This window comes from Saimiri boliviensis, chromosome 6 (assembly GCF_048565385.1).
Source record: "Saimiri boliviensis isolate mSaiBol1 chromosome 6, mSaiBol1.pri, whole genome shotgun sequence".
NCBI classification, from domain to species: domain Eukaryota; kingdom Metazoa; phylum Chordata; class Mammalia; order Primates; family Cebidae; genus Saimiri; species Saimiri boliviensis.
Window position 1 is genome coordinate 77,039,156 of NC_133454.1, and position 15,366 is coordinate 77,054,521.

Genomic DNA, 15,366 nt, shown 5'->3' on the forward strand with positions numbered 1-15,366 from the left:
CCCTTGTGGGCCTGATATGTTAGCATTGGATACCTAGGCCTGCTGGATCATAAGCCTTTACTTGTCCACAGATAAGAAGGACCACTGTCCTACTAGTTCTTGTGTTTTCCTGTGAGTTCCCCATTGGTGATATGGTGGAGAATAGAATCTTACATAAAATGAGCAATTTTTTTTCTTTGGCTTTGCTGTCTTCCATCTGAGCCTACTGCTTTTGTCCTCCTTTTCTTTCATACTTGTTCTTACTATTTCTGTATCCTGATGCTGCTCCTGTTTTCTTTGCATTTGTTGTCTGCTAACCTCTGTTCTGTCCATAGACCACTGTCTAATCTCCCAATAGTGATGCAGCCTCAATTTCTTCCACTCTTTCAGGTGCAAGAATCCTGTCCTCTCTATGGCTGCTCTTTGGAGTCTTCATTATTCCTGTCTGCAGTGCTCACATTACTTACTATTTCTGTATCCTGATGCTGCTCCTGTTTTCTTTGCATTTGTAGCCCTCTTTCTTGCCTCAGTCTCTAGAGCATCATTTGGGATGTACCACAGATTTCCCTCCTTCCTCAGTATTTGTGCAGCAGCTGCCTGAGCTCTCTGGCTCCTGTTCTTCCATATGTACCTTTGCAAGGCAAAGATCCTGTTCAGTGACCAACTTTCAGTAAAATGAGACAAACATCTTGGTTTATCGTTGAGACAGAAAGTAGAACAGTGGTTACCAGGGTCTGGGGGAGGGGAGAATGGGGAGTTAGTATTTAATGGGTACAGAGTTTCAACATGGGATGGTGAAAATGTTCTGGAGATGGATAGTGGATCACCACTATCACAGCACAACAGGATGAATGTAGTTAATTACCACTGAACTATACTTTAAAATGGTAAATTTGATATTAGATATATTTTGCTATAATTTTTAAAAATGTGAATAAAAACCCCTACTTGGTTTAAAGAGAAGTGACGATTACAGAAATGTCTTAGGAAAAAAACACGGCCTGCTCATAGCTATAGCTCTGTCCACTGCCTGTTATGCAGAATTTCTGTAACTCAGAGAGGGCATGCCTAAGGAGAGCACTTTTGAAAAGAATTGGTAACCTTTGTATCTTCCAGTTTCATTTAAGAGTAAACTGTATTGTAATCTTAAGTATTATTTTTCTTTATTGATCAATGATTTTTAGAATAATTATGCCATTATTAATTATTCTAATGATGAATAAATGCCAACTGCTATCATGACTCCTGATAAAAATTAACAATTTAAAAGAGACCATCTTTATTAGTAGCATGAATTATTTGCTAAAAGGAAATTGACAGAAAGCTGACAGTTGAATACAAAGACACAAGAGCCTATGCTTTTAACCAATTACTAATAGTCGAAGCCTGACCATGCTTTCAGCACAGATAGATCCATGATCTGGGGGATAGAAGTGGGTTTCAGGTAAGGAGTTATATGTTGGAACGAAGTCTGTGCTTTTGTCACAGATGAGGGTTCAAGATAGAAATGAGGAAAAAAAAACAGGGAAAATTTTGAACCGAGAGTCCACTCTGTTCTGACATTAGGCAACCTTGTGACTTGGGAGTATTTCTCAGGAGAGACTCTTGTAAAGTTAATATTGACCGTAGAAGCAAGACTGTTTGGAGATTTCTTCAGGCACTAAGAACTTCTCCTGAAGATTAGTTTCCCTAAAATAGTCTGGATGGGCCACTCCAGCCCCAGTTATGTAATACCTCCATGAGCAGCAGCTCAAAACAATGTGTTGTGAGGTTAATTTAATACATGCTGCTTCTCCCAGAACCAGTGCTCCTTCTACTATACTCGTCTGTCTCTGTGGAGTCTTAAATGTTTAGAGAAGCATGAAATATTGTATCATTTTCAGTCATGATGAAAACGTAATCTTAATGCCTGTTGTGTATATATACTTAAACACACAGCTTCTTTGCCAGTTCCTTTTCCTAAAGCATACTTTTTAGTGGAGTAAGGAATAGGTATAAAATGTAGCTTAGAATTTTATCACTCATTAAATTTGAGTTCCCCTGATATGCCAGACATCATGCTAAGTTGTAGGAGATACTTTAGAGATAGGGTTTCTCACACAATTTGAGAATATAAGATCTGGAAGCCCCTTCATATATAAAAGCTCATCTCATTTTGTATGTTAGGAAACAACTCAGTCTACAGTGAATCAGTCTGGGTCCCAGTGGAAACAGGTGATATGGTCAAACTAGGTAATTTGAGGAGAGTTTAGTATAGGACCTTATTACAAAGATATGGTCAGGATTCAAGAAGAGGAGCGAAGGATGGTGCAGTACTCCAGGGCTAGTAATAGTAGGGAGCCTTTGCTATCCACAGTCCTGAAAGAACCCCCAAAAAGAGCTATGGCCTTCAGTAGAGGGACATATGCAATGTGGTGACTTAGCGGGAAGAAACATGGAGGAATAAATGCTATAACTTTGCTTGTCCCCCACCCTCCAGTTTCCCTCTAGGGGCCTCCTTTTGGTTGAACTCAACAGAATCCAAATGCAAGAGAGCCCTTTGTTATAGTCCATGTAGGGCAGACTCACAGGGTCCAAAGCTGGGGAAAGAGTGGAGGAGAGTAGAATTAAAATACAAGTGTTAGGACATGGTTTCAGTAATCATCAGATGTTGGAAGAGAGTCTTTTAACTCTAAAGGGCAGCACATAAAAATGCTGAGTTATTTGAGCATAGTATTTTTTAAGTTTCCAATTTTAAAGAGAAAATATTGTTTTACAGTCATAGAATTATAAACTAAAATGCCTAGAACCTAAGCAGCCTGCAGATACTCACACACAAAATGCATTGGCCCACTGCTCCCAACAGCTCACCAGTACTCACCAAGAGCTCTGCTTCTTGTTTCAAGAACCATGAGAAGCCTCTAGGGAGCATCTCACATGTGTTTAAAAACAAGTCTGCACCCAGTCTCCAGGTCATTTTCTCATATATCCTGTGCCTTGTTCAACTGCCATGTTCTGGGGTTGGGGGGAGGGCAAAACTCCCCGTGTAACTCTCTTCATGCCAACAGAAGCCTGGGAGTCTTCTGTCCATGCCAGCTTAAGCACAGCTAGCAGAGAGCATGTATCCAGTGTGCTCTCTAAACACATGCAGGGCCAGGGGTTTAAGGATCAAGACCTTGTTCTGAAAGTGTCTAGCTATGCCTGAGGAAGGCCAGGAGACAATCTTGGGGTCTGCCCAATCTCCGGGTCTGGAGCAACAACAAACTTTCCAACATTGCACCATGCCTTGTGCAGGAAGGTGAAGGTCATATAGAAGTGAGAGGCAAGACAGAGCCTGGCTTTCTAATCAAGGAAAAAACTCACTTCTCCTTGGAATGGACATGTGAGGGGTGAGAGAAATGAGCAGGAACATTTAGGGAAAAGTCACTTCTCATGGAAGCCAAAAATGTGAAGAAACTTTCCCACATGATGTATTGCTTTATGAGATTTTTCTAAATGCTCATTCACAAAGGTGATTATAAGCAGCCTTTTGATCTTGTTCCACAGGGTAGATGGGAGATTAAAATAGGAATTGGATCAAAGCAAGACAAGATCTGGCTGAGGAAAGGACTTTGACTGAAAAAGTGTGGAAAAGGGTCCTGTGGGAAGTGTGAATTATTGAGCCAATACAGTAGTGCTAAGCTTAAAAAGAATTTCAGGCAACACTATGAAAGCACTGCGATAGGTTTTATATAGATGCAAGTGCATAGCCAGGGTAGAAGGAATCTCTTCCCCCATTGTAGAGGTGAGAAATGGCCCAGGAGAGTGCAGGTAGCCCAAAGTCTTACAGCAGGCAACAAAGCTGGTCTCCATTTCCTGAATCCCATTCCCTTCCAGCTCCACACAGCTCTACAGAGCAGATCAAGATCCCATTTCCTGTGGGCACATCAAAAAGGATTGTTGACCTCTTTGGTCAGTCCCCAGTCCCCACATGTTCTTGAGTTTTGTTTCACAGTTCTTTTCAGGCAAAAAGTCTCAATTGTCTAAAACCTTGCACCCTGCATGTCAGATTTTCTATAATTTTACAAGAATCCTAGCAAGTGTTTCCATTTACACTGCACAGACCAGAATCCAACAGTGTAGAAAACACTGTAGATTTTGCAAGCAATTCTAATTAAGTGGGTGTAAAATGTTTTTAAGTAGATTTTCCCCCAATTAAATAATTTCTGGAGCGATTGAGTAAAAAAAGAGCAGAAACCCAGCAGCAAACCTAATAATGATTCCTGAACCTTCCTGTTATGCAGATAGTGGAAACTCAGGTGCAACAGGTTTGGAGATCAGAGATTATGTACACAAAAACTAAAATCTAGCTCTTAGTGTATAGGGCTCCAGGCAGTCAGTGTCTGGCTTCAGCAGCCCCTGCCCAATTTGGGCAATGCAGGAGTGGTGATGCCAGTGTGAAGAGGAGCTGGTCACACTGATGAGACAGCACTTTGCAAATAGAAGGTGTAACAGAAAGTGTTCTCTCAATGCTAATTTTAGGCCAGCTCCTTAGTTAACATAGGCAGAATCATCTGGGCAGCCTTCTGAAGAAGGAATCAGCCAGCCAGAAACAGTCATATTTTAGATGTTCTTCCCTTTATGTTGATCACAGAAAAAAAATATATTTGATCCCATTTGCCAATTTACATGTTCCAAGTCATTTTATTAGCCCTCAAGCTTATATTTAAGGCAGCAGAGTGCTCTGTTTACCTGGCTCAGTGCCTTAAAAATGGTATGGCCCTGCAGACCCAAGTAAATGCTCCTTAATCCTTTCAGTTTTTGCCATGAGCCAGAGTGAAGAGAACTACATGTCTGCTGCAAGAATGAAAAGCAGGAATGGCCCTAAGCTTTAGCCTTCAGTTAAATAGCACTCAATGACTTATGGTCACTAACGAGAAATACTGTAGTGGTTTCAGACGTTGCTACGTACCCCAAGTCATATGGCAGTTTCACAAGAACCACGTAATGTGAGAACCATGCCCAAATCTGTTATGACAGAGAAAGATCACTGAGGAAGAGTGACCCAAGATCACAAAATATAAATGATGGCAAAGCTGGTCTTAGGTCACTTGGAATATACAAGTTGCTTCCCAGGGACACCGTGTAAAACTCAGCAAGTTGTGCCCTATGCAACATGCATGGCCATAGAAGGAAACCCTCACTTTCTCTTTCTCCTGGTGAAGTCTTTTGGCCACGTGACAGATGACCTGGGTTTTACCTTTGTATAAGAGAAATAGTAATAAGTAGGATTTGACACTCCTCATCTATGGTGTCTTAGTCTATTTGGGTTACTATAACAGAATGCCATGGACTAGATGGCTTATAAACAACAGAAAATTGTTTCTCACAGTTCTAGAGACTGGGAAATTCAAAACCAAGGCACCAGCATACTTTCTGTGTCCCCACATAGTAGAAGAAGTGAGGGAACTCTCTCAAGTCTCTTTTATGAAGGCACTTACCCCATTCATGAGGGCTTCACCTTCGTGACTTTATCAGCTCTTGAAGACTCCACCTCCTAATACTGTTACATTGGATGTTGAGATTTCTGAGACTTTACCAGCATTGATCTTAATGGTCCATTATGGCAGTGTAAGCTTTTTCAAGCATGCACTCCAAAATTCTTCCAACTTCTACCCATTATGTAATTTCAAAACTGCTTTCATATTTTTAGGTATTTGTTTCAGCAGCATCCCCACTTCTTGGAACCAATTCCTGTTAGTCTTATGAAAAGCCATCTCTGAACTTTATATATTGGTTTATGTATGCCTGACTTCTAGACTATAGTGTTACTCTATAAATTGTGACTAGCACTCTTGAAATTCTCTTGACTAGTAGTTCCTTGAGGGCAAGGATTAATTTTATTTATTTTATATCCCTAATTCAATACATAGTAAATATCAGGTACTCAATAGAAGCTCCTTCTCTTGTCCTCAATAATTCAGTTCAATAAGCACCTGTTGAGAACCTGATATTGTTTTTTAAAGCTGCCAGAGGCCTCAGTATGTAGTAATCAAAGTGATTATTTATTCACAGTAAGTCTCAATATGGAGCAGCCAAATCCTGAGATACCTCATGAAAAAAAAAAACACAAACAATAACTTGTATTTAGTGAGCACTGCTACCTTTCTAAATATTCACTGAAACCCCAAGAAATAGATACCATTATTATCCCAATGTTACTATAACAAAACAAGATATGGAAAATTTATCTATGGTTACACAGTGTTGAAATGTAGATCTTGATTGTGTAATTCTATAACCTATTTTTGCAACTACTGTGATATGGTACCTGTAGTATCACTAAAGAACAATGTTTCTGCAGTATTGCATTTACCAGATGACTTAAGTTCAATCATTAAAACACCAAGTATCTGATTTAAACTGGAATCTATTATATGCCTCTTATCCAAATGTTGCAAATTCACCTCTCAGAGAATGTCATCTGACCTGTTGAGATGTGTATGGAGCTAAGTTCTCCTTCACTGGATAATTTCAGAATGTTGTGATTCTTGAACTCAACAATTTCTCCTCCTTCTCTCTCTCTCTGCCTCCTGTTTCTCCTCCTCCTCCTCCTCCTCCTCCTCCTCCTCCTCCTCCTTCTTTCTTTTTATTTGAATAGACTTTAATTTTTAGAGAAGTTTTAGTTTCACAGGAATATTATCTTTTTAAATTGCAAAAGCAGGACACATTCATTTTGTAAAGTTTAAAAATACAGAAAATAGGATATTAAATGAAGCCTTTGTAGTTACGTGAAAGGGATATTGATGAGGTAATTGTGGCATGAATTGTTCTGGATTATCTGTACGATTTCTTTTAATACAGTGTTTCCTCATTGGTTCAGCAATCTGAAACGCTTATCATCAGAGCTGTCTGATCCCACCTGTTTCCATTATCTAATTACATTATCACCTCCCTACAAAGCACCATTGATACCCTCAAGTTCTCCATGGGCTAATTTTCTAACTAAACTTCCCAGTATTATATTTATTAGGACCCCCCCCACCCAGGCGCAATTATCTGAGGATCAGAAAAACATCTTGTATTCTGAACATGTGTGTGTGTGTGTGTGTGTGTGTGTGTGTGTGAGAGAGAGAGAGAGAGAGAGAGAGAGAGAGAGAGAGATTATACTTATTCAGAGAGTTGAGATGCTTGCTAAAAATGGAGACTATGGACCTCACCCAAGACATACTAAATAAGAATATCTATGCTTGAAGTCAGAGATGCCGCCTACCAAAACTTGTTTTATTTTTACTTTCCATCAGGAAATTGACAAACATATTTAAAAGTAGAGAGGTTAATATAATAAACTCTATGGCTCAAAACTCAGTTTCAACAATTATCAATTCATAATTAATGTTATTTTATCTATAATGTGAAGCAAATTGTGGACATATCATTTGACCATTTCTACATATATCTAGAACACATAACCACAATACAATAATTATACCTAAAATAACAATAAACTCTAATGTCATTACATTTTAAAATCAAATGTTTCTTGTTTCATAAATGTGTCTTAGTTGTGTGATGTTTTAAACCCAATCACATAACTGCTCCAGGCTGGACTGGCTCCTCTCTAGGCCTGTTGCTCAGCTCCCATGCTGGGACTTTTGTCCACCAGTCTTCCAACTTGAATACAGTTTTTCCTGTATGTGTGTTTTCTGTCTCATTTTAATCTCCTACATTCATCCTCAAGTAACTTGCTATGATAAATACATAAAAAATATTTTTTCTGACTTGTTTTGAAAGGTGGCTTTTTCAGCCCTCACACTTTATTGATAGTGTATTTGAGTACAGAATTCTAGGTTGAATGTAATTTTTTCTCAGAAGTTTGCAGGCATTATTCAGTTACCTATGGTTTCTGGTGAAAAGTCTGTTGCCACTGTAGTTCCCATTTCTTTGTTATTTTTCCAGATTCATGTTGTCTCTTAAGTTTTGTGACTTTCTCTAATCTTCATGTTTTGAAATTTCACAATAACGCAACCAAGGTAGTGATATTTTATTATAGGTGCTCAGTGGACCCCTGTGCACTTGTCCTTCAGTTCTAGGGGACTTGGTTTTTTTTCTTTGATGACTTTTACCTTCATTCTCTCATTCTCTGTTCTCACTTCTGGAAAATTTAAATATTGGACCTCCTGAATGGATACTCTACATATCATATTTTTCATTTAAATTTCCCAAGTCTCTGTTTTGCTTGGTTTTGTTTTTCTCAGTCTACATTCAGGCACATGTTCCTTGACTTTGCTTTCTACTGAATTTTTCTTCTATTTCACCAATTACATTATTTTACTGTTAGATCAGATTGGATCTCAAGGGTGTCTTTTTCTAGTTACTGCTGCAGTCATAATTCTCACCCTTGGTTGCTGTTTTATAAATGTCAGTACATGAATTAATTTGCCTCTTGCATTACTGTAATTCGTTTCATGTCAGGGACCATTTATTTTGATGGCTCAGCTTGGTTACCCTCTTTTGAGGTGTTGATTTGCCCATTTGTTCCATGACTTTTCTTTTATTGTCTGTTTATGTGTTTTTCCTGGCCCTTCAAATTTTAGGAAGATAACCAATTTTTCACATCCATGTGAGTATGTGGGCTAAGTTTTTTACTTGTTGGCCAGTAGTCACTGCCACTCTGAAACAGGTTCACTTTAAAAAAAAAAAAAAAAAAAAAACACACTTGCAGGAATCCCCTAGAATTATAGGTGTCCAGCTGGAATGTCTGCTGGGTCCAAGGTATCATGATGTCTTCTATCTGGTATGCCAGAGATGTTGCTACAATACATCATGTCTTTTGGCTAGGGCTAATAGCCACTAGAAGAGGTTTTTGACAAACAGGCGTGATTACAGGACATCCAGTGCCACACCTTCCCTGAGAAGACTGCACTCCTATGTCAGCTCTGAGTATAGCTTTATGCACAATCACCCCCAAAGCAGCAATACTTCTAGGGATTCGGATCAGAACTGGGTTGCCATTTGCCTCTTTTCATCCCTGAGTGACTATCTAGTTATTACCTTGACTTTTGGGAAAAAGGACTAATTATGCTATTCACATTCTTTAGAAAAATTACCTCATGATTATTTTTCATGTCATATATTTTTCAATTTTTAAAATGAGATGTACCATAAATGACAATAATATATCTAATGAACACATATAAAAATTAATAATAAAACAAATGGCCATGTACCTACCACCTAACTGAAGAAATAACATCTTGTGATTCTAAGCTGATGTTCCCTCTCCAACTTTGGAGGTCATGGGCCGGAGGTGGGAAGTATGGCCTTAGTGATGCTGAAGTAGCTTTCTAGCACCTGTTTCTGAAAAAAAACAAAAAACAAACAAACAAAAAAAAAGAGAGAGAGAGAAAGGTACAAATGTACTATCTAGAAGGCATACTCAGCTATTTGTAAACATTAGTGAGGACAATTATGCTTGGTGTCTGGTGTGGCTGTGTAGGTCACCAGTGGTGTTTCCTGCAGGCATTTCTCTCTGGGCTACTGCCAACTTACACAACACCTTTGTGTAAATCAGAAAAAAACCCACTCCTGCTATTTGCCATAATTTAAAAAATAACAACATGTACAAAAATGTATAATGACTATGAATGTAACTGGTGCCCCCTAAGGCTTACAGGCCACAACCCACACAACAATAATCCAAGGTAGACATAGCAGATGGTACAGGGCTCCTCAGACTTTATCACTTGCTGAATGCCTACTATGTGCCAGGAACTCTTTTAGATTCTTGGCACTCAGTGTTGAGATGGACAAGACCTCTGCTCTTCTGGATCCCCCATGACTGGATTTCAAGCAGGCTGGTTGGTGAGTGCAAGAGCTGTAGACAACTAACAAGCTGGAATTGTTCTTGAACTGGGTCAGAGGTCCTGTGGTTACTGGTTAAAAGTGAGGCAGAACTTCATTTTACTCAATATGCTCTCTATGCCAAGTGAAACCTGAGAGGTCATGTTGTGCAAAGCTGATGAGTTCAGAGGTCACATGGGGTTCTTACATTTATGATGACCCTATATCCTAATTTTCCCTGGACAATCCTAAGCATCTTATCCCCATGTAATTATTAATATAACCCCTTGTCTCTCCTAAACGTGTCCCAGCTTTGGGCAGTAAATTATATGATCACATAAATTAGCTTTTGTTGTTGCTGTTGTGGCAACATTCCTTTAAAATCCTGTTACTTAATACACTAAATATTTAGGTTTTGCTAATGGATCTGTGGGTCAGCTGTAGCTTTGCCCCAGGTTGTCAGTTATGTTTTAGCTTTCTCCTTGCTTTGCACTTTGGGATAATGCCACAAGTCTTCTCATTATGGCAGTCAGGCTGGACGATCAGCTCTTATCTGAGAGCTCTTCTCATGCAGAAGGTGGGAGCACAAGGGACCTCTGCTTCAAGGTGGCATGGGCCGTGTTCACTCGTATTTCACTGACCAGAGCAAGTCATACAGCCAAGACCAACATTGGGGATTGGGATTTATGCTTCTCCCTTGGAGAGGAGCCCTGTGATAGGACACAGTGACTATTTGTAATAATACAGTTATCTCATCACATTCCTATATCCTACGTCCTCCCAATGTTCCCCTCCTCCACCCTTTGCTGGTGGTCTCCTATCAGTGTCTATCTCAGGACAGAGTTGAAGTGATTAACAGAATGTACAGAAGTTTTGTCTCCATTTAGATTACAGAATGTATTAAGGGATTTCACTGCTATGTAGAGCCTGTTTTGTGTTGGAGAAGGTGGGGATCAATGTTTGCAGCCTGATTACCTGGGACAGGGTTTCCTTCTTCCTGGTCCCCCAGCACTATCACCCATCATAGAGGTCTGCACCAGCATGTTCTCTACTCTCCTGTGTGAGTGGTCAGAACCAGGTGGAGTCTGGGGTCAAACCATGCCCCTCCCCCACCTCACGTTAGGCTCCGTGAGGTATCCTACCTAGCCCCTTTTACTTTGTCCTCACTGACTCCACTCTCTGTTCCCCACCCCTGCCTGTCGCTCTGCACCTGGGATTTTAAATTTCTCTCAGTTTCCCTTCATTTGCCTGTATTAAATGTTCCCACTGATGGGCTTTTCTTTTAAAACAATTCCAGACATTCCTCAAAGTTACTGGTTAACTGATGAATTGGTGATGTTCTTTCTTATTTTCTATTGCTTATCCCATTTCCATGGGATTTGAGGAGGTAAAAGTGAAAAAGTTTTGCACAGTTACCCTTATTGAAACTTTAACCCCAGTATTTTCAAACAGAGATATAATATTGTTTCACTGAAAGGGTGAAGATTGATTGGGAGGCATAGAAGAAATACGTTAAATCCATCACCAGCCCTGGCAGCTGGGTTTCTTTTAAGAGCAGTTTTTGATAAACAGTTTTATCAGTTCACAAGAATGACCAAGGGCTGTCAGAGTCATGTTGAAAAGCACATGGATAGTAGTTGTTCAGCTTGACTCAGTAGGTAAGTGACTTGCAGGAGGGGTTCCCATGCATGCTTCAGCAAAAATACAACTTTGTCACAGATCATGATATGTTGGCAGTGCTGTGCATAGTAAAAATTGTGAGTACCAAATGACTCGTTTCTAATTTTCTCCTTCATTAGAATATGAATCTGTGAAGACATGGTATGCACCTATCATGTTTCTCATTGTATCTCCAGAGCTTAGCATAGTACTCAGCATGTAGTAGGCATTCAGAAAACTTTGGTTGAAGCAATGCAAATATTAATGATGGTCAGTAGAGGCAAATCCTGGGGAGAATCCTTGGGGATCCTGAGTGTAACGAAGCACAGTAATGACAGGAAGGGTTGTCCTTTAAAATAAAGATTTTACAGCCACCATAGTGCCAGAAATGCCTTCAGATTGATGCTCAGCCTCCCTGGCTCTGCTGTAGCCTGGGGCAGAAGCCTGGAGTGGGTGAGCTGTTTTGAACCTTAGGGGCATAGTCACTGGATATTGTACTGCCAAGACTTGCTGAACCCATGGGGCTGTGGTCCATGATCCATGTAGCAGATGCTGCGATGACCTGCCGTATCCCCTAACCACTTCAGTGTGTGCCTGTTGACCTCCAGTGCAGCCTCTGCATTGATTTCAATGTGGGATGTTCCTGACCACTGGAGCTTACTTTGTTAATCTGGGCTGCAGATTTCAAATAATGGGAATTTAATGCCCTTTGGGAAATGCCCTCAAATTAACAACTAAGGAGAGCTAATGTGTAATACCTTGGATCCTTTGCCATTTGGGTAGAGTGTATCTGAGGTGTATTAGGCCTCCCCAGCAGGCTTAATCTTTACTCCCCTACTGTAGGAACTGGCTTGATAATGTACCTTTTACTGGCTTCCCTTTCTCCTTCTAAATAATGCTTTGCCCTTGAATAATTGTTTTAGGGTATGCTACTGTGGAAACCCCAACTACAATATTCTGCCCTGGGTCCTGAGGATCTGCCACTGAGTGGCAGTTGTTCTCGTAGCTGCAAAATCCACAGAAGACTTGAGCTTCATTTTGCTTAGAACCTTAAAAGTTAATAGGAAAAATAGAACCAAAAAAAAAAAGCACTCTGGTTTCTCTTAATTTAGGAAGTTGTGACTTACACAATTCCTCAATTATATTATACAGCTCTCTAAAATGACAGAGTAATTTTTAAGGACATTTGAAACTGCCCTGCTCAAAAAACATTAATGATTGGTGCTGCCTGTGGGATAGAGTCTTATTTGACTTGAAGGGCGTTCTAGTTCCCATGAATATATTCATTTTCTTGCCATAGCAGGCTGCTTATCGTTTCTAAACATGGCCTGCATGCCATGTTACCTCCTGTGTGTTTTTGCTCACGGGTCCTATGGTTTGTGTATGAATTCTCATTGTCACTGCCCCAGAATCAAGTAACCCAGCTGTGCGCCCCAGCGTGGCCTTCCATAGTCAGCACCCGAGGGATGAATGGATGAGAGGGTCATTCTGCCCACCCTATGCAATAGGTGGGCATGGGGGGAATGATCACACTGACTTTTGATCTTTGCTTCTTTGCAGATATCTCAGTGAGCCTGCTGACCCTTGTGGTAACTGCCTGTGGTCTTGCTCTCTTTGGTGTGTCTCTCTTCGTGTCTTGGAAACTCTGCTGGGTTCCGTGGCGAGAACGAGGCCTGCCTTCTGGTAGCAAAGACAACAACCAGGAGCCTCTTAACTACATGGACACAGAGACCAATGAGCAGGAGAACAGCGAGGACTTCCTAGACCCTCCCACGCCCTGCCCTGACTCCTCCATGAAGATCAGCCACACCTCCCCTGACATTCCCCTCTCCACCCAGACAGGAGTTCAGGAGAACTGTGCCCATGGAATCCGTGTGCAGCGCCAAGTCACAGAGCCAACCTCGTCGGTTCGGTTAGTAATGCCTCTTCGTTTCTGAATGCAAGCAAGAACCACCCCATTTTCCTCTCTGGCAACAGTAGCACTAATTGATCAAGGAGCCTATAACCTTTTCGATTTCCCTTCTGTATCAGAGACATAACTATGGGGAAACCCCATGCTTCCTATGCTGAAGTTAGGTTCCTGAGCCCTTCCTGGTCTTTACTTAGTTCATAAAAATAATAGTTAACATATTAAGACTTAGCATGTGTGAAGTACTCTGTAAGAACTTTATATTCATATTTTGTTATAGCTCGCAGCTTAGCATGAGATGTATACTATTATCACTTTTATTTTACAGTTGAAGAAACTTAAGTCAAGGAGATTAAATTTTTTAAAAAGTCATATATGTAAACACCCAGGTCAGGGTTGGAACCCTGGTTCAACCAACACAAGAATCTGAGTTCTTTTTTTTTTTTTTTTTTTTGAGACAGAGTTTCACTCTTGTTACCCAGGCTGGAGTGCAATGGGGCGATCTTGGCTCACCGCAACCTCCGCCTCCTGAGTTCAGGCAATTCTCCTGCCTCAGCCTCCCGAATAGCTGGGATTACAGGCACGCGCCACCACGCCCAGCTAATTTTTTGTATTTTTAGTAGAGACGGGGTTTCACCATGTTGACCAGGATAGTCTCGATCTCAACCTCGTGATCCACCTGCCTCAGCCTCCCAAAGTGCTGGGATTACAGGTGAATCTGAGTTCTTAACCATTCTTCCCTGCTGCCCTCCTACTGCTGTAAAATTTATTCCCTGTGCATCTCACCTATCCTAACAGTTATGCACAGGCTCTCTTCAGACTCCACGGTGTGGCTGGAGGTCTTTGTCCATCTCCAGCCTTTGGGAGGGTTACAGAGTAACCAGGCCTGGATCACTCTCTTTTCATTGTCTGGATGCTTTCTGCTCTTCATCAGTAGAGAAATAACATAATGCAGTGATAAAAGGTGCAGTCTCTGAAGTCAAATGAATTGCCTTTACTTACACGTGTAAAATTGAACAAATTATTTAAAACTCCGTATGTGTCCATTTCCTCTTCCTCAAAAGAGGAATAGATAGTACTGATTTGTAGGTGGTTTTAAGACTGAAATGATAACATGTGCTGCACAAGCCTGGCACCTAGTAAATACTCCAAAATGTGAGCTGCCATTTTGCTGTTAGTATTGCTATTATGGCCTCTCCCACGGCTCAGACATTGCACAAAATTGTGTTTGAGGCTAAACAGACAGTTCTAAATCACTGGATATAAAAACTCATTTTTCAATAAGAGATTTTCGGAAAAGAGACTCAGGAAGCAGCTCTCTTTAGAATGAAAATATTGGCCTGAGTGATGGCTAGAGGAATAGCATGTGCTGTTATTTGGAAAGTATAAGCATAGTTTGGAGGTATTTTTTAGGAATCTTTACTGTTTGTTCTCCAGAAACAGAAATAAGACTTTACCCTTTTCATGTTAATTGAGTTTATCCTAGAGGCTCCACTCATTCTCATTAAGTGGGATGGAATATGCCAGTTTATAATTTGATTGTTTTAGAAACTTATTTTTGCATCATTTCCAATTCTGAATCAAAGAGGCAAATCTAAAATATTCCTCTGTGAGGAGATGGGTAGTTGTTTGCCATTTGATTTAGAAGAAATCCTCAGATTTTATCACTAGGATTTATCTTCAGATTTAAGACTTAAATATAACTAGAACTCTGTTTGATGCTGTCACAAAGCTCATGCAATGTGCAGACTCATAATCAAATCCTTTCAGTGTTTCAATAACTAGAGCCTTTTAGATGGAGCCTCCATTGAAATTTCCATCGAAATTGTCTCCTATTTCGTTCTATTCTGCATGTAACTTTTCTAGTCTAGGTTCCTCCGATATGTAGTGGTAGTACGTGCTGTGACCTTATTAGGTTTGATCTGAAAGCTCTGCCATAATTCTAACAAACTGATAGCAATTATGCCACTATAATTATCACAATATTTATACTGGAAAAGTATATCAATACTCTGCAT

At 40.3% G+C, this 15,366-nt stretch overlaps 1 protein-coding gene across 2 annotated transcripts in view; it reads left to right on the forward strand.

Moving 5' to 3' along the window:
* SYT9 (synaptotagmin 9) overlaps window positions 1–15,366 on the forward strand; it is a 233,927-nt gene that overhangs the window by 42,306 nt on the left and 176,255 nt on the right. For both annotated transcript variants that reach the window (XM_010339260.3, XM_003919797.4), the window contains exon 2: window positions 13,000–13,351. In XM_010339260.3, coding sequence (XP_010337562.1) covers window positions 13,000–13,351 — 352 coding nt within the window. The remainder of the gene's footprint in view (window positions 1–12,999; window positions 13,352–15,366) is intronic.